Source organism: Peromyscus maniculatus, chromosome 18 (genome assembly GCF_049852395.1).
Source record: "Peromyscus maniculatus bairdii isolate BWxNUB_F1_BW_parent chromosome 18, HU_Pman_BW_mat_3.1, whole genome shotgun sequence".
Classification (NCBI taxonomy): Eukaryota; Metazoa; Chordata; class Mammalia; order Rodentia; family Cricetidae; genus Peromyscus; species Peromyscus maniculatus.
In genome coordinates, this window is record NC_134869.1 from 13,173,739 (window position 1) to 13,193,572 (window position 19,834).

Below are 19,834 nucleotides of genomic sequence, written 5' to 3' on the forward strand. Positions count from 1 at the left end.
TTACACATGAATTTGGGGGTAGAGGATAGCAGTTAGCCCATAATGAATATTTCTGATATCAAACTATATCATTTGACTGTATCTCCTAGGGAGAACAAAACATTTTTAATTATCCATCTATCCATTTTCTCCCTTGCTACCTCACTCTTTCTACACACACACACACACACACACACACACACACACACACACACACACACACAGAGAGAGAGAGAGAGAGAGAGAGAGAGAGAGAGAGAGAGAGAGAGAGAGAGAGCTAGATGTTGAAATCTCAAATCCTATAAGCTTTTTCTTCATTAGAAAATCCCCTAGATCGTGCTGTTAGCACTGATAAAGGCCTTGGAAGCCATTTGATTCTCTTTGTTTTAAAGACCAGGAGATCTGGACATGGGTAGAAATGTACTTGATTTCTAAGCTTCTTCTGGGCAGACAACAACACTTCATCAGAGTGAATGAAGTACAGAAGAAAGGGACATTGGAAGTCTCCCCCAATTTGGTATTTTTCTGCCAGAAGAAAGGTTGTGAGTACAAGCAAGAATGCTGAATTTTTCTGAATGTGAAGACAGTATCATTCTACTTGCAGAAAGTGGGTCCCAGTGACCTTTGCACTCACTTCCCTTGATTCAATCAGTACAGCAAGATCTTCATTGAGCAAAAAGCAAAAATCTCAAGTTATTCAGATTGTGAATCACAACTCAAAGAGGGTGTAGAAGATGGTAATATTCAGCCATGCTCACGATGACCTTTGGGCTGGTAAAATGACTGAAAGCCACAGTGAAACATTTCATCTATGAAACATACTTCAAGAAGTCCTGGTGTTAGAAAGCATCCTTTCTTGCCTAGTCCTTTATGATCCTGATATTTTTTTTCTACTCCAGGATCACCTTTTCACCATGGCTCACTGAAAATCTTGGATTTCTTCAATATTATAGAGATGTCCAGAGCTCAAAATAGGATTAAAAGGTTCAGTTAGAAATGTGTGTCAAAACCCCCAATGAAAGCTAACCTACTTCTTGTATCATTGCAAACCGATCCTAGATTATTAGGAGATACTACATTCTGTCAAGACAGCAAGCACACTTTAGCACCAGCCTCAGGTAAAAGCTGTCACTAATGCCACACAGATAGCTTTTCAAGAGACCTCAGTTCAGCAAAATAATTCAGTATTTGTGTCCTATGGAAAGGTTTGTGTGGTTGTATCTAATTATAAACTTCATTCTAGTCAAACTGAAACCAATAGGACTTTCTAGTTAAAATAAGTTCTCATAGCCATAGACTCTGTATTGGAATACATTTCTTCTTGAAATGGATTTTATCCATTTAAAAGCAATCCTTAACATGCCTGCCTACATGCCATTGCTATGTAATAGGAATTAGGAAAAAATAATCAAGCATTGTCCTTTCATATCATTTTAGTAGTAAGTAATACTCAAGGAATTAGAGGAATATGCACAACATACAATACTGAGTAGGTGGAAGGATGTATAGATGGATGGATGGATGGATGGATGGATGGATGGATGGATGGATGGATGGATGGATGGACAGATGAATGTTTAGATGGATAAATGAGTGATATAGGCAGACACACTATAGCAAAAAAAGACCACAAAAAGTGAAGAGAACTGTTGAGATTGATTCCTCCTTTTCCTATTGAGGACAGTGAGGTAATCACAGAATAAACCAGGAAAGGCAAAGGAGTTTTATTAACATCTCACATATTTGAAATGTCCTTCTTTAGCTTGAATTAAAATTGCTCAAAAACTTAATGTGACAGTTTGTGATTAGCTAAATACTTCACGGTGACTGTCATCCATCCCAGAGTATTCTTGAAGTAAACAAAGTAGTATTCCTTATTTACAATCCCCATATTTCAGCTTCAAGTGTTTGTGTTGGGGCAAATTGATAATTGTGTTTAAAGCTAATTAAAATACACAAGGAATCACAATTCTGAGACAAGTTAATTGAGGATCTATGACTGTAAATGTCTAAATGAGGCATAAAGCTTACAAGTCGGAGAAGCAGGATAGTATCAAGATTAAGGACACAGAACACCTTTAGAATGCCTTAATGCAACTCAAATCTCTTTTACTAGCAGTGTGTTTACTCATGGGCAAACCTTCTAGCTCATCTATGTCTCAGTTTCCTTATCTCTCAATATGGTAACAACTGAATCTACCCCATACAGCTGTTGTGAGAACTTACTGAAAGTATATATAGATATATCTATATTTGTGCATGTGTATGCATATAAGTATGTGTGTGTGTGTGTGTGTGTGTGTGTGTGTGTGTGTGTGTGTACTCAAAGTGGTGCTTGCACATAATAAGCACTATTGAAATACTAGCTAGTATCACTGTACTTCTGGAAATTAGAGCAATAGAAAAGTTCCCTGGAGTAGAAGTATCACATGCTGCCAAACATGTCAAGCCAAAGTCTGACAACAGTTCCAGTGAGTACATATTCTCCAACATATGACAGAAGAGAACTCAGTGGTCTAAGATTCCTCCCAGCTTGAAGAATACTTGATTCTTTGAAGAATTAGAAATGAAATGGTTAGTCCAGTTCTGCCACATCTGAAGAACTGTTAATATTTATTTCAGGGTCATACAATGGACTTTTCAGAAAAAAAATCATTTTTTTCTCAACCAGTTAAAATCAAATATAATATGTGTTTTCATTCCATGGTGCCTGGGGAAAAATTAACTGTAGCATGGATGCTAGATCTTAATAGTTTTAAGTAAAATTGCCAAAATAAATCGCAGTGTGGGCTATTTCCGGGCTCGCAGGGCTTCCGGGACACTTCCGTTTCTCGGACTGACAATCTAGCAGCACCTTTCTCCAGCATCAGGTCTTTCAAATGTCTCTTACAAACAACCCAACTTCATACAGCTTCAAATTTGTGCTGGTAAGATGTAAGCATTTGCAAAAGGAGACAAAGAACTAGCTCCCCAAGAGTAACCCCTCTTCGAGAATCTCCTGACCACTTCCCTCCAACTGACAGCGGGAAACACGGCTTCCTAAGGCAGCAGAGCCTGCAAGTGTTCAGGTCTACTGGGATTTATAAGGGAAGACAAAAGCTAGTCTTTTTATTTGCGTGCTAGAAGGGAATCAGACTTTTTTTGAAATATGTAATTGATAACACAAAGTTGACTTTTCAGCCAAAATGAAGTTGATAGCCTGAAATTAATGTGAGGGCTTTTGAAAGCAATGGAAAGACTGACAGTTTTGGATGAAGCCCAGTCGTTTTTTAAAAGTTTTAGAATACCCACCATAGAATTTCTTTCCTGACATGCTACCTCAGGGCTGAAAGGCCAGTTATTGGTCACTTTGACCTAAGTAAGAAATGACACCTGGTGCTGGTTAGAGAAGGTTCTTCAGGGGCCACCAAATAGGCAAGAATGAAGTCACCTCCCCTTTTCCTGCTCCTCTCAGAGATTGGGATTGTTGGCCACAACTGCCCCGGGCTTCTGCTGTCTCCTTCCCCTTTCCTTTGAGAAGATTTAAAATCATGTCTATTTATTCTGAGGAGAGGTGTATGCCACGGTATGTATATGGTGGTTGGAGAATAACTTGACAGAGTCCATTCCCTCTTTCCACCACGACAGTCCTGGAGATCAAACTCAGGTTATTAGACTCGGCAGCAATTGCCTTTACCCTGTAAGCCATCTCTCCAGCCCCAGTCTCCCCATAAGTCTCCAACACCCTCTCCTCACTCTGGACTATCCATTCTTATTCTACAACAGTCTAAGCATGACAGCAAATATTCTTACCCTTGTTAAAATGGCTCCAAAGTTCCAAGGGAAAAACTAAGAAATTTTAAATCAAACTTAAGCTGGCTCAATGGCCCTGACTTCTAAGCAAAGATTCATATGCCAAAAGATTTTTTTACAAAATTCTGTGTAAAGTCTAGAAATGTTCACATGGGGCTTTCTGTCTGGCCAACACTAAGAGGTTAAGTAATCAAAAGCCAACTAGCCCTGCCATCTGTGAAAATATGATGGGCTATTTTCACAGCTGTAGATAACAATTATGGCAGGATGAAAATCTCCAATAATTAAGAGCAAGAGTATGGAAGGCCGAGGGTTGGGAAAGATTCCTAATCATTTGACAATGGTGCACTTGGAAACGTGTGATGCTGATGTCATGGCAAGGCATGTTGAAAAGTTTATGGAACATTGCAAGACCAGAAGAAATGAAAGTGTAAATGTAGCAACAAATGCATGGCATCATTATTGTTCTTTCGTCAGTATTAGTTGACCGGGTCACTATTAAATGCTCGGTTTGTCTCTGTGAATAATATTCGTATTCTTCAAAGAATACAGGGCTAGAGGTAGAGGTGCTTTGGCACCACAAAATGATTTTAAAATTTTAAAACTGTTTGCATGAACTGTTCTTGTAGCTTGTTCTGCCTTGGAAAAGCACTAGCTGGCATTCTCCTTGTTTACTTTTATACGCTGAAGGCTCCCATCAACCTCAAACAGATGCAAATCACTTCAACCTGTCATAGTGTTATTTTGTTCATCCTAAAAGTTCGGGAGAGTCTTCCAAGCTTCCAAAATTTCTCTCAATTCAGTGAAAAGGAAAATTCAGAACACAGAGTTTGAATGTTCTGCCCAGATTTGTCACACACTCAAAGAATTGAGTGGAAGAGGGCAACACCCTTTCTTACTAACCCTGTGAACTCATCACTGGTACACTGAACTGACACCAGAAGACTTTTTGGGGCCTCAGGTCTCTCAAGGACATCATGATACAAATTAGCACACACACTAGCTCAGCATTAGTATAAGTCATAAGCCAGTTGGAACAATGGCATTGTGAAAGTAAGAGGAAAAATAACATCAGAACGAATTTTCAGGTGAGAGGTGCAAAAGTCAGTAAAATCACCAGAATCTGGTATTGCACTTTTGAAATGTCACATTTGAACCTTTCAGCAATTCCAAAATCATCTCCCTCAGGGAACAATGGTAGGATTAGGCTTATTTATCACCACCACCATTATCATCTTCATCATCATCATTAATCACAAATAAAAATAGCCAAACCAGTTGTCCATAAAATCCGTCAAAACGACCTTGAACCTCCAGGATTCTACAACACCCTTCGAGGCTGTTAAAGACAATATAAATAAATAAGTACTTTCTGCTGCTTAAGGAAAACAGTCCTTTAGTATTTTCTTCTTCTATTTCCCTCCATCCTTTTAAACTATTAACCAGCAGTTTCTTACATCGCAGGAAGATAGGCTGGAAATCACTTCAGGTGGTTATTTGAAGAGGGAGAAAGTTCTTAAATCAGACTAATCTTGAAATAATGGTAGGATGGATTCAAGTTCCTTGACTTCTGAGCATTCCTAGGGAGACATCATTCATTAAAAGAGAAAAGGAAGAAGAGCTGTGGGCATTCTTCCCCAGCATTCAAGGGTACTCTGCAAAACAAGAAGGTAGCTAATTTTGCCTATAATCAGAAGAAAAGGGGTAGCATTCTAGCACAGAAAGGGTTTCAGTAGTAGTGACTATTAAAACCTGGATGATAATAATAATAGACAGTATTTATTCAACACTTACCCTATGGCAAGGGCTTTGGTGAATCATTTCACTTAACCATCATAAGCATTCCTGGTAAATGCTAGCATTTTCCCCACTGTAGAGATAAGAAAATTAACTGAAAAAGGCTAAATGCCTTGTCAAGGTCTTGCTCTCACATCTGGCCAAGTCAGGACACACACCCAAGATGGACTCTAACGTGTTAGCCAGACACCTCACTCCTTCTCCCATTTCTTATTTAACATCGATTAGGCCACAGTCATCAGTGTAAGTTTTGAGACCAGAGAGAGCTCTGTTACATTTTGCTTTGTGAACACAACAAGTGGCGGTGCCATGCTTGCTGTTGACCTAAACTCTGCCCCATCACTTCTGCAGAAAATTTAAATCAATGTAAACAAGAAGACCAATTCGCTATTGCCTTTTGTTTCTTAAACACGCTGTTTGCATTTAGGGAGAATACAGAGGTAAAGGAATAAAGCTTCCCTTTAAGTGGGAGAAACAAACATGTGCAGAATTTGCTCTAAAACATGTCAGTGTTCTAACAAAGGTAGGTGCAAATGAGGTATCACACAAGCCAGGCTAGAATGATGTTGCTAAGAGTCAAGCTCAGAAAATGGATCTAAACCAAGTGTCTTGGATAGCAAGCCTTCTTGCACACAATAGTAGCCATCTCCCTATGCTTCACAGTCAATCGACCAATGTAATGAGGTCAGTGCTTTTACTCCATTCTTTCACATTATAGAAGAGGAAACTGAGGCAAGAACAAGTCAGTGGCTGTCCATAGTCACATAAGTCTTTTGAGGTGAGGGAGCTGGGACCAAAACTAGGCATGTGAACCCATGGCCTCAGGGAGACAAATAAGCAAGATGTTATTAGGAGATATACCTATGTGAAAGAAAAGAGAATAGAGTTTGGTAGCTTGTGAAAACCATCAAACAGCAGTGCCATCTGATCCCAAGTGAGAAAGAGAGAGAAAGGAGCTCAGGCAGAAATGTCTGAGGCTGATATCAGGTGTTAAGGATAGTATAACAGCCATCAGGGAGTCTTTATGACAAAGTGGCCACTAAAAATGTCTGGGTTCCAAAAGTTTGTATCCCCACTACATTCAGACGCAGCTTAGGTGAGGGGTCAGCCTGGAACAATCCAATCTGTTCAAAGGAAAAAGGCATGGGGAGGGAGAGGAAGAAATAGCCATTCCCATCATATTAAAGGCAGAAGAACGTAGTTTCTGAAAAAACAGTCAGAGACTAGACAAACTGACACAGTGTCCCATATGTCCACACATGTGCCTCTGTCTTAAAGAGTCTGCCACACACAACAGGAGCCCAGGTCTCTCGAACTGTGTTCTCTGTTCTTTCGTTTTAAAAATCACATCCTAATGTACAGAGTAAATCTTGTGATACTCACTCAGCTTGGCTACCAGAGAAGAAAGGCTGATCTGAGACTGTCTTAGAATTGGAACTTGGGATTCCTTGAAGTAAAAAGATGTCAGAGCTGATACCAAGACATCTAAATCATCCTCCACAATGTCGTGTGTCCCCAAGCCAACTAGAAAAAAAAAAAAGAATTACAGCACATCCTTTTCAACAAGTGAAGGGTTGATGTCTGGGTCACCTCTCAATCGTCCACTGTTCTTTTTTATTCCTATTTGCCCTTTTGTGGAGAAGGTCAATGCTGAGTTAGTACTTTGTGCTCTAAAGAAGCTGCTAATATTCTATGTTGGGCATTATTTCCCCAGTGCTTCTTTATAGGAGACCAGGCCTTTCCTAGGCTATGCCATACAATACTTAACTTGTTCGCAGTGAGTGGAAGAAGGCAACATGGTCCATTGAGAATATCAACACTTCCTTCCTCAAGTTTAAAGAGCCTATCATCTTTCTTTCATATTCTGCCCCTTAGGCAAAAATCCACACACACACACACACCAACAGGCGTGGTGAAAATCAGAAGTAATGATATCCAAGGAGTTAGCCCTTGCTAACTGAAAATACTACATTTCCAGACCTCTATAAATAACCATGCAAGTGTGGCCTAGCTGACACTGTGGCCTGGAAAAACACTCACCCTTTTAGCTTAGAGTCTTCTCCCTGAGACTATGAACCAGGTGGACAGCTGATGACATTATGAGCTACTGCTATTAGAAAGGGATATGGACTCTGAGGCACTAGGTTCTGTTCCACCTCTTGGTGTGGTAGGTAGCAGGCTAACAGTTCGGCCTCAGATTCACAAAGAACTGCTGCAAACCCAAAGCAGAAGTCTAGCTTAACTCTAAGAAATATGCAAGTTTGTTTTTCTTTTTTTGCCGGGGGTTGGGGTAGTTTGTTTGTTTGTTTGTTTACCCTTTCAAAGCTTCAAATTCCTTAAAGGTCAAATGGTCAGGAGGCCAGTGCCCATCCTGAGGATGACCATGAGAATTAAATGAGAAAACATGTATGTGTTTGAACTAATCCTTAGCACGTTATCGATGCTCAAGTGATGGCTACTATTATTTCTATTCTTAATTCTAACAGCCCGTTCCTCCACAGCCTTCAGCATGTCACTAAATCTTAGCTAGCCTCAGCCTGGAAATGGAGTGGCTACAAATAAGGTCACCTTGCCAAAGTGGATGCGAGGAGCCAGAGAGAGAATGTACTCAACTGTAAAGCCTCAGCAGGTGTCACACAAGATCACTGTGATGTTTATTGTTATTAACCTTTGATGATCTTTGCCCTCAAAGGGTCTATGGATAACTTTCCAGGGGAAAGTTTGAGAGCTAGGGAAAAAAGCAAATGGCCTCTATTACAAATTAATCCTTTTCGCAGCTCATTCCCTAATAGGCTGGTGAGCCCTTCCTTCAGAAGGGTCAGTTTCTTCCATCAACCCCAGAAAGCTGGAAGACAGGCATTTTTTTTTAAATAATCTTACCTTCTCTAGTGTCAATAGGAAATAATATTTACTCACTACTGTTTTCCTTTCAAAAATCTGTCTAGTTGCACACTAGAAACAGTTTCAGCTGGTTTGTTTGTCTTGGACAAGCTGCCGAAGTGAAAAGTTTTTGCTTGGCTGCCTGTGAAACTGTTTCATAACCCTTCAAGAAGTACATTGAAGGTGGGTGCCAGCTCCAAGGACGGCTGCTCCTAACAGGCCTCCACCTGCAGCCTATTGTCAAGGGTCGCCAGTGTAATTAAATTAAGACAATGAGAGAAGCAACAGATGTAGCCCAGTCTCTGAGTGCTTTTGTTCGTCGCTGTCATTGTCTGCAACAAAGAAATCACATGTGAGCTCCCACCCGCCCGGGAAGAGAGCCAAATGCAAGCCAGACCCAGAGCTGGTTTGAAATGGGTCCGCTGAGCCCGTGTGCTTGGGAAGCATGCCACTTAGAGCAGTGGTGGGTGCGTTTCACTCTACCATCACTCTACGGGACACTGAGGCAGACCCACAAGAAAACCACCAGGGCATGCCTTTGCTCAACCTTACCCTGTCTACCTTCTGCTTTCGGAGAAAAGCAAAACAACCAGAAGGCTAAGATCTGTAAGATGCTCAATCTAAAGCCATTTTCCCCCTTTAGTTGTGCAGAACCCTCACACACTTGAAGAGTGAAGGTCAGAAGATACCTGACTGTGTTCTTTGACAAGTTTGTAACTCAGCTCGAGAACTGGCGATTCAATCCATTATGGGATTTCTTTCACTGTTACCAGGTCATTCATGAGTTGTTTTAGTGCGTGTATTTTAGACTCATTGTTCTTTATTTCTAAGCTAGTGTGCATATTAAACAGAAAAAAATTCAAATTAGCATACTCCCCTACCTGTTGGTTAATTTGGTTAATAGTTTTGTAGACTAGTGCTGTTGACATTTCCACTATTTGAAGTGTGTAGTGAGAGGGAACAAATGGGTCCATGTGCAGCTTCAAATGGGTTGGGAGCTTTAATGATCCCACTCTTCTACCACAGATGCCTCCTTTCATTTGTTCAGAAAATGAGAATAAGGAGCAGACCTTCACTGGCAGATCAATGCTTAATGCTTTGCCCAGCAACAAAAGTACTTTAAGTGAACTTCATAAGAGTATAGACTATAAAAAGGGGAAGTCTCAATATTTTAAACTGATGGCATTTCAAGATGATGCACTCAAGATCCCAGTTTCTTCTGGCCTGCTTTTTCTCTTACAGTGAGCATGGACCTGTTATTTTAAAGAGTATTTTTACGTGAGGATGCCACCTTTCTCCTGTTTGGTCAGTAGGATATTGACCGTCGCCTCACAAAGGGCTAGTTCCCTTTCATGATTCATGAAGGACTCAGTGGTAAAACTCGTGTTCCCGGTAGGGATGATCAACATGTGTCAGAAAAAAATCACCACATGCCTAAGAGTCTTGGTTGATAGGTATTGGTTCCAAGAACTGTTAGTGTTCATCAGTATTAAATCCCCTCACCCTTCCAAGGTCTCTAAAGTCCTTTAGCTCCTAACGGTATTGAGATTGAGTGGGCATTACCCTAGGCAGGGGAAAAGTTTGGCAATTCCGGCTGCTAGTGTGAGGATGACTGTTTGGTCTTGACAAAAGTGTGTCCCCAGTGATAAGGGATACCGTGACTTCTGAAGTGCCATTCTGTACCTGTAACTGTCTATTGCATCTTCTTACAGGACATTCTCTGACTAGAGGAAAATTACCTGCAGCATCCCAAGCTAGATTCTGAGCTTTAACCACCATGAGGCAGATGAGTCTGCTCTCTTAGGACTTCTGTTCTAAATAAAATTCATATTCCTTCACTCCTTCATCATCATCATTTGTTGAGGAAATGATAATGTTAGCAACTCAAAGAACATGGTGTTTGGGCCTTAGGATTGTTACTTTCCAATTAGTACAGCATAACAAGGCCAGGGGAGATGGGTCAGTCAGCGAAGAGCCGACCGCGAAAGCATGGGAATCTGAGTTCAGATTCCTTGGCATGCCTGTAAATAACCGGCAGCCGGGCATTAATGCTGAGAGGTGGAAACAGGCAGACATCCTGAGCTTGCTGTTCAATACTCCAGCCATGGTCAATGAAAAAACTGTTTCAAAAAAAAAAAAAGATTGCAGCTCTATAGCTGTACCCACATACACACCTGCATGCACACATGTGCGTGCGTGAGCACATACACACACACACACACACACACACACACACACACACACACACACCACACACACCACACACAAACAAAGATGACATGATAAAGAGAGAAAGTTAATAACAACATCTAAAAATATGTTAATTATTATGCCTCTGCTCTAGAAAAGGGCATTCATGAATGCTAATGCCTCCGTCTTATAGATCCTGTTGTTCTATTTTGTGGACAAAGGAACTAGGACTTGCACATAAGTTCGTGTGGCTGGCCAACAGAAGACGGTAGAGTTGGAGCTCAGCTCAGGACGTTGTGATTTTTACCTGACTTCCCAATCTCCTACTTCCAAAATGCTGCCTCTCTCCATAGGGGAAAATGAACAAAAATCAAAAACAACATGTCCTTTTTATAAAACAGTAATGTAAAACAAGCTGCAACAAGACAGCAGTGGTAACCTCAGAGTCTGAGGAGTTTGGGGTTTTGTTGCCCTTGTTGTTTGGATCTGGCTTGCTTTGTTTTTGTTTTACTCACTGGGGGAAAAATAAGCTTCCAGTCAGAAGGGTAGAATTCTCAGGATCTCCATCCTGTGAATGAATCTGGGGTAGAGGCAGGTGGAAAGGATGGCATCTTTGTGTAATTATAAAGTAATGGTACACATGCTATAGAAGATCATAGAGATAGTCAAGTTTGGTTGAAGTATTAACTAAAGGTTTGTCCATCTGTGTGTTTCTCAAAGAATTCAAGACTCCAAACCCTCTTTTAGCTTGGTTGGTAGGCATAAGATACAAAAAGTTGAGACCCAGTATTAGAAATAGCAGGGCCCAGTACCCAGGAAGAATCAGTACTAGTCTCCTATAGCACAAGAACAAAGGGAAAGGGGATATAAGTATAACAGGAACTGATTATCCATCTTACAAAGAGTTACAAGAGAGAGTGGAAGTTACCAAAATAAAGAAATGATGAATCTTTAAAGGCATTGAAATACTTCTCATCCTGTTTTGGTCATTGACATTGCATATGTGTATCGAGTTAATTATCTATCACATAGTGACTACTAAACACAAAGGATAAATGAATAAATGTTTAAAGACATAACCAGATATATAAACCACAACAACTTAATGGGACCTTTTCTTCTTCCCTATGTGTAGGAAGTGCATTTGAAGAACGCAAGTAGAGGAAGTGCAGGAAACAAGAACTACAGGATGTAGGAAGAACCTCCCAAGAAGCAGAAAATGATGTGTCACGGCAGGATCCTTTGATCTGCATGAACAACCTGCAAAACATTGGAACACCGACCAAAATAATAAGAATAATAAGTTCAATAACATTTCAAAGATGGGCATTTCCCCCAATGAAATATACAAGTAAACATTCCAACATTGTCTTTAGGAGTGTTTGTTAAAAACTTTGCAACTTGCAAAAGTGGTCCTGGAGTGGGTAAATTGCTGTTGATCCTTTATCAATAACGTTCTATAGAGAAAAATATATATATAATTATATCTCCTAGTCCCTGCCTCTCAAGAGCCGAAAATGCATGGGTGTTGTACAAATCCAGTTGCACTAAATTCCTCTCTGAATTTTGGCTGCTGAAGCCATTCATTCAGCAACTGTGTATACGTGGTTTATGAATTGCTCTCTTATTTTTACTTTTCCCCACATAGCTCAAGCTGCTTGTTTTACAGAGTGTAATGGTCTTGTCTATCTCCATTAGCCCTTTCTCTAACATTGGTATTTGTTGAATTTGGCCTCCTCAAAAGCAAGAGCAAGTAAGTAGTCAATTGGCCCACCAAGTTTTAACCCTCCTGACTTCATCTGTGGCATTTGTACCAAATATAAGTTGGATGCGTTTATTTTAGACACAAAGCTTTATTTTTCCACCTCGTATTACAAGAAAAAAAAATTAGAAGGACAATAACTGCAACTTTGAGGCCAATCATTTTTAGGTATGTGTTTGAAACGTAGAACATCTCTTCAACTCTTGGTGGTTCCTTCAAATGATAAGTTAGTATGTAACCTAACTAGCGATTGCTCTTTTTATTTTTTTCCATAATAGAGCACTATGTAAATTTAGCATATCAATAATACAGGCTATATCAACCAGTATGTAAAACTCTGTTGTTGTTGTTTTTTTAGTACAATGGTGCTATTTTGTAGTTTGTTATATGAAAGAATCTGGTCAAAACGGTAAAAGGTGAAAGCAAAGCAAAGATGAAAGCCTGGAGCCTAAGATGACAAAACTTAGAAAGGGAACTGACAAAAAATCCACCCTCTTGGGAGACACAAAGGCCTCCCCAGCTATGCCTTCCGAGAGGAATTTAAGACACAAAGTCCACTGAGACACACTTGGCAAGTGTGTCCAGAGAGGAAGCTATGGCATGGGAAAAGCAAGAGGCTAGGGATTTTAGGAGTCCTGGTTTCTTTTTATCACCGAAGAAACAAGGATTTGCAACTTCTGCCACATGGACTCACCACCATGTGACCTTGGTCAAGTCACTCCACCTCTCGGTGCCTCCGTTTCCTCATCTGCAAAATGGGGGGCAATATGTCATCTACCTACCTCAGAGAGGTGGTATGAATATTAAAAAGATAGATCTTCAGATTTTTCCTCTGGGTTTCCAGGAGGGTGCAACATCAGAGCCCTTGAATTGCTGAGATGCAAGGAATTCTGTAAATAACCCATTGACAGTGTAGCTCCAAGGATTATTCGTCAGTCACTGAGGTGACAGTATGATACCCAGGTTCTAATTGGTGAAGCTGTCCAACTAACTAGTGAAGAGCTAATGACTCCGTCTCCCCAGCATGCTGCAAAGTAAGAGACATTTGATGCATAATTTGGTTTTACTTCTGCATTGAACTTATGAATATAAAGATAAGTGAAAAGAAAGAAAAAGGGAGAAAGAGAAAGATCCTTGCCAATTAAAGAGTATTCCATTTATCTACTCATATTAATCCTTGTAGACACTTAGTATCTAGGAATAACTCTAATATTATCAATGATAATCTATTCAGTTTGAAAACCACATTTTCATTCCCTTTAGCATATAAAAAAATAAATACCCTAATAATAATATCTATTAAAAACCACAAGTTACTTTAGTGGATGTACTCTTATGCCCTTGCTTGCGTATATACGTACTTACTTTATTTTGTGAAAACGTGCTGGCCAGAATTGCTACTTGAGAGGCAAAAAGTTTCCATCTCAGCCCCAAGGTTCTCCCTAGTGTCTGCTTAAAAGAAAGAATTCAGCTTCCTGCAGATGTGCAGGATACATTCAACTGGGCATTGATAACCAAAAGAACCTAGAATAGGTCCCCTGTTTGTGGAGCAAGATTGTCTCCCTCTTTAGAACAAAAAATTATCCAATATCCAGTTAATCTTATGTACAGCCTTTTCTCTTTTGCAGACTTCCTTAATATTCTCACAAAATGTTTAAGAAAAACAAAAACAAAAAACAAGACATTTTTAGTTTTCCTTCTGCTGGGTTGCCTCAAGCATCTCTGAATAAATGAGAAAGTGCTGTTCAGTAAGACCCTCAGAAGGATTTGGCGAGCGAGCTGAACATGCCCTATATACATCATGGAGAGACGTAAATGGAATATTAGGTCCATTTCACCATCTCTCTGTTTCCCAGAGGTGTGGTGGGAAAAGTTGGACCTTCCCATACCCAGGGTGGCAGTTCTGACGTTAGTTCTTGTTTCCAGTGTATACCTTTTAAAGTTAGTGATTCCAAGAAAGCCTTATAGGCAGTCTTAAACAGATTTGTGGGGTTCCTGCCATGGTTGGATATGGTGATTCCAAGTGTCTGTCACATGTTTTGTTTATTTAATTCTATACATAGTCAAAAATTCTCTCAATGATGAAAACTTAAATATGCAATCCTTTATCCAATACATAATTCTCTCCAACTGAATCAGAAATCAACTAATAAAAATTAATAATACTAACACATCATTATACTCTCAGATGAATGAACACTGCAAGATAAATCTACATAAACTCTGAAAGCCAACTGACCATTATATGATAAATCAGAATGAATCAAGATTGGTAGGAAATGACACTTCAAATTTTACAACTCTAAATTTTGTAAGCTTTGCTACGGAGTTAAATAGTTTAGTGTCTAGAAATGGGGCAACTTTAAGAAGTTCACAAAAGAATTATAAAGATAGGTAGGAAGGAGTTTTCATTTGATAGGCTTATTCCTGATTTAATTAAAAATACTCAGTACCTAGGTCAAATTTTGGTCCTAGTCGCCAAAGAATATCAGTTGTTTGAACATTGTAAGGTGAATCAGTTCTACTGAAAAAGTTAACACATCTCTCAACTATAATCTACTTCCCTAGAGTAAAAAAACCACTTTTTTAATCCCCATCCTACATGTATGCATACACATGTGCACACACACACACACACACACACACACACACACACACACACACACACACCACCTACTCACCCTAAGAGACTCCAAATGGAATAATAAAAAGAAATCATTTCCATGAAAATCTTATGTTTAATAAAGGCAGCCCTGCCCCCTTGAGACTCCTTCCCCTTCTTGGAATATCAATGCAACATGTGGAATGTCTGTGTAGATGAAACCATCTCATACCCCATGGCTCCAGGATTTCTGCTGCTGGTGTGAGCACTTGGAGGGTATAAGGAAAAGAGGGTGCAGCATGTTTTGCTTTCCCATTTATTCTTTGGCCAGCTATGCCAATGTGGTGCTATTGTTTCTTTAAGAAAGTACTTGACTAAAAAAAACGAAAAAAGAAAAAAAAAGAAAGCATAGACATATTTTTTTAAAGTATGAAAACAACAATCCTATAGATAGACGGCTTAATAAGATAGTATTAGATCTAGCCACCACCTTTCAACTTTATATCACTAACAAGTAGAATATTGTTCACCAAGTTGTGAGTTTGGGGGTTCAGAGACAGAGGATGAAAAGGTGTTAAAGTCTGAAGACTCCATTATTTCGTTGGCTCTCAAATTCAACAAAATTAGCAATACTTTACCCAATCTGAAATGTTGCTCAATAGCATGGAGTCAAAATGGGAGGAGAAAAAGAACTTGAGGCAAACGGCAGAAGAGGATTAAGTTACCTCTTGCTTTTTGTTGGTTGCTTGGGTTTCTTGTTGATTTTTGGTTTTGATTTTAGTTTTGATGTGCGTGTGTTGCTTACATGTGCTTGCATGTGTGTGAGCACGCATGTGTGTGCTCCACTCTAAAACAAATGCTCAGAAAGTGGAGAAAATAAAAGCAAAGATTTTAAGAACATAGACTTACCTATTACTAGAAAGAGCTTCTGCCACATCCTCTAGGATATGCACTAAATTCTGGTTTTTAGAGGATGCTCTTCCACCAGACGCCTCAAAGAGTGCTCGCTCCCCTAGAAACAGTCATGGATCTCATTGGGAAAGGTTGGAAAGTATTTTCTTGTGAGATGGGGGTTATCTACCGACAAAGAAAGTTAAGAACTTATGAGAAATTTTTTAAGAAGATGGCTGACAATCTGTGAAGATTTTCTTTTGTTTTGTGTTGGTTTTTTTTTTTTTATCTTATACAATCTTTATGAATGAAAGTCTTAATGTTCAAAATGACTTGGTCTTTTTTTCTCTTTCGGAGTAGAATGGAAGATAATAAACTCATATCCATTCTTTATAGGCTAGCTAGAAATGTATGGTTTGGCTTATTGAATCAGACTATTTTAAATGTTCCTTTCTATTTTCAATCATAAAAGATTGTCTAGAGGAGGCCCTACTTGGCTCTTCTCCCATGAATAAGCATTCCCATTCAAAGCACATTGGTTTTCCCATGTTTTCAAAGATGGATGATTACTATTAAGGAATTATTCACCTTAAAATACAGTAGAGGTGTGAGTCTCTGTCCCCACTCCCCAAAAACATCATGAAGTCCTGACTCGGAGGGGGGTGAAACTAAGGGAAATTTTTGTTGCTTCTTTTGTTTTCAAGGCTAGTGCTTAATCCTATAGTGCATATTTACTTACTGCTATTGTGATACTCTATAAGACTTTCCTGTTAGGTATTAGAAAGTGATACATAGATACCTTCTTTGTGTGGTTTCTCTTTAAAAGAAAAGAGACAAGACTGTCTGAAGCTTAAGTGCATCTGGTACATGATAACCAAGTCACATCTGGTACTATCTATCCCCTCTTTCCTATCATTTTAAGGAAAACTTTCCTAGAGAAGACAGAAGCCCAGGGGACTTTTGAAACTGTCTTTGTTCCTCACAGTCCTTTTTCCCCCCAGTGTCTGCCTCAGACTTTTATAGAGGCTGGCCAGAGAAAATCTAATAACTAAAGGACTGTCTTTTAAAACACACATTTCACATGCTCCCTCTTAATTTATGATTATATTAATTTCAGACATGATTTTTCTTTTTTTAATCTGTCATTAATATGGGTTTTTAAGTAAAAAAAATTAACCAAAAAAAAAATGAGAAGGAATACAAAAATCCAAATGTCACCACCCATTGAAATGGAGCTAAAATGGAAATACTTTCTCCTACCTGAAACCCAGGCTAAATCACCTTCAACATGACCTTTCACAGTCTTTAGAATCTGCCTGTGTTTAAATTGCCTAGGCCTAAAAGTAAGCATTATTCATTTTCTTTTGCCCAAAATGCACTTATGTAAAGTACGAAAATGAAAATCAGAACTCAAAAAATCCCTTCCAAACCTCCCACTGACCCTGTTCACCAGCTCATTGTAAAGTTTCTTTTGTTGATCACCTAATCTCATTCTGTTTGAATATTTACCTTGTACCTACTGCTAACCACACTGCAGGAGGACTCTGAAACCTCAAGCTGTCTATTCACAACTCTTATCTGTGTTTATGTATCATTAAAATATCTATTCAAAATATCAAAAATTTCTAAACATCATGCAGTTTATATTCAATTTACATTAAGAACCCCAAATATCATATCAGATCAGATCTCTGTTGGTTAAAGAGTTAATGAGCTATGAGAATTTGGATTACATCATGTATTTTTCTTCATTTTTATCACATTTAAAATAAAGGCCAAGTGTGATAAATAACTTACAGACATTGAATTAATTTTCCTCCTGAAACCTGAAAGTAATAATTGGTCACTCATTGTATCTCTTTTATTCAAAAACATCTTCTATCAAATTAATCCTGATTGTATTTGAAATGATTATTATTCAATTCATTTATGGAAAAACAATATCAGTCCTAATGACTTCTAAAAATGTAACTAACTGAATCATTATCTTACATTTACTGTTTAGTAAGCATATTTTGAAAATGTATGGCTAGAGTGTCATAATAAAATGTTATATCTTTCTTTAGTAATTACATTAAAATTAATCATGTTTGATTAATTGGTTCTTTTGCTGTAGTGTGTCATTTCTTAAAATGTCTACTGTTGCATAGCATTTTTAGTAATGATGGTGAATGCAACTCACAAACACAGAAAACACCCAGAATAAAGAGATGTATGAATTGTATAATATATTCTTGAACAATGAAGTAGGCGGATGAGACCAACCCCATTCACTGTGACCCAAAAGTGAGTTATAACCCATGATGCAAGTAGCTAGGAAAACATTTGCATTCCAAGAGATCCACCCACATCCTATAATGAACACACACAAATAACACTGGATGCACTCCCATATGAAGAGATTTTATAAGAATATGATTTCTCACCACTGAGTTCTTTCAAGAAATCTATTTACTGAATACATACCATGGTGTCACACTCATACAAGTATTAGTAGAAAGACAAGTTGTAGTGTACAGAAATTTTCCTCCTGTTCAAAAGAGTCTGACTCTATTTTCCCTTTTATTATCCTACCTTTCACTCTTTAGAGAGAGACTAAAGTAAATAGGAGCCATGTGATTTGCACTTGGATTTAAGGAAATAAGGCAGATGTTTTCTTTAATATTGTCCCACATATCATTGGTAGCTGAGCTCAAATTAATTCCCAATCTTTGTTCCTTTAAACTTGCCATGGATTTTCACTAACATTCTGCAGTCCCTCTTCCAAATCCCCTGTGTTTTGTCTCCAGTGGCACTGGTCTTCAATGTAGCTCTTCTCCTTCCTCTGCCCAAGATGATATCTTTCCCCTCCATTCACATCCATCTAACCTGGTTACACCTTTTCTGAAATGGTTGGTGGATGATGAAGGGAGAGGCTGGTAGCACATGATAGAACAGGGTTTCCAACTTGACACCCCTAATCATTATTAGTTCGAACCCATCAAGGAATTTCTGACTGCTCACAGGCCTCTGGATAAGAAGACCCTATCCTATTCTGAAATTCTCCCAGAAACTACATGACTTCCTACCAAACCCTTCACAAGCTTGCAAGGAAATTCCATTATGTTCTGGGAAGCAACATTTCCTCGCAGCTTTAACCTATGTTTGGGGGTATGAGCAGACTGACTTACTTTTTATTGTTGTATATTGTCCAAAGCCATTTTCCTCCCAAAGAGCTGAAGAGAAATTCTACCCCTGGAAAGATCTCCAAGATGAGTTAGGCCAAATCATTGCTTTTCGTAAAAATAACATTTCTTGCTGTTTGATGAGCATCATTGATAATTACCACTAACTGTAATAATAATAAAGACTAACAACAATAAGTTATTGCTGTGATCTACCTATACTGTATCATTTATCCTTGTTTCTTAAAAAAAAAAAGCATCAAGCACTACTCTAAAGACTAGGAATGGAGGCTCAAACACATTAATACACTAGAAGTCAAAGACAGTCCAAGCATACCTGAATATGGTCTGAATATGGTCTTCATACTTAAAACTTCATCATTTCATATTCAATTCAGATGTAAGGACACAGCAGCATACTAATTGACACTTCTTATTCAAGTTTCATTTTCCATTTTAGAGGCAGACTGCAGTTACGTATGTCTTTGGGTCATAAATCATATTGGAGGGCATTCTCGAGATAAGTAAGCATTTCTGCACAGCAGCAATGTATTTAAGCTAAACTCTCAACATTACTACTGCCTCTCTTCCACTTGTTTAGGTTACAGTGTTGATTCTTGATAGCACTTGGGATAGTGTTTGGGAAATCCAAGAGCAAACCAATCTTGGGAGAAGTCAATGAGCGAGGTTATGTCCTAGACCCACAATAGTCCAGGAACAAACAATTCATACATAAGGAAATGTGTAAGTTGATCATGAAGTCTCTTACTAGAGACT

The 19,834-nt window shown here is 38.8% G+C and overlaps 1 protein-coding gene across 11 annotated transcripts in view; it reads left to right on the top strand.

Annotated features, from left to right (window-relative positions):
* Igf1 (insulin like growth factor 1) overlaps window positions 1-17,991 on the top strand; it is a 74,460-nt gene extending 56,469 nt beyond the window's left edge. For all 11 annotated transcript variants that reach the window (XM_006979857.4, XM_006979858.4, XM_042263639.2 and 8 more), the window contains one exon: window positions 11,774-17,991. In XM_006979857.4, the coding sequence (XP_006979919.1) occupies window positions 11,774-11,799 (26 nt within the window). In that variant the 3' untranslated portion in view covers window positions 11,800-17,991. The remainder of the gene's footprint in view (window positions 1-11,773) is intronic.
* Window positions 17,992-19,834: the final 1,843 nt, after the last annotated feature.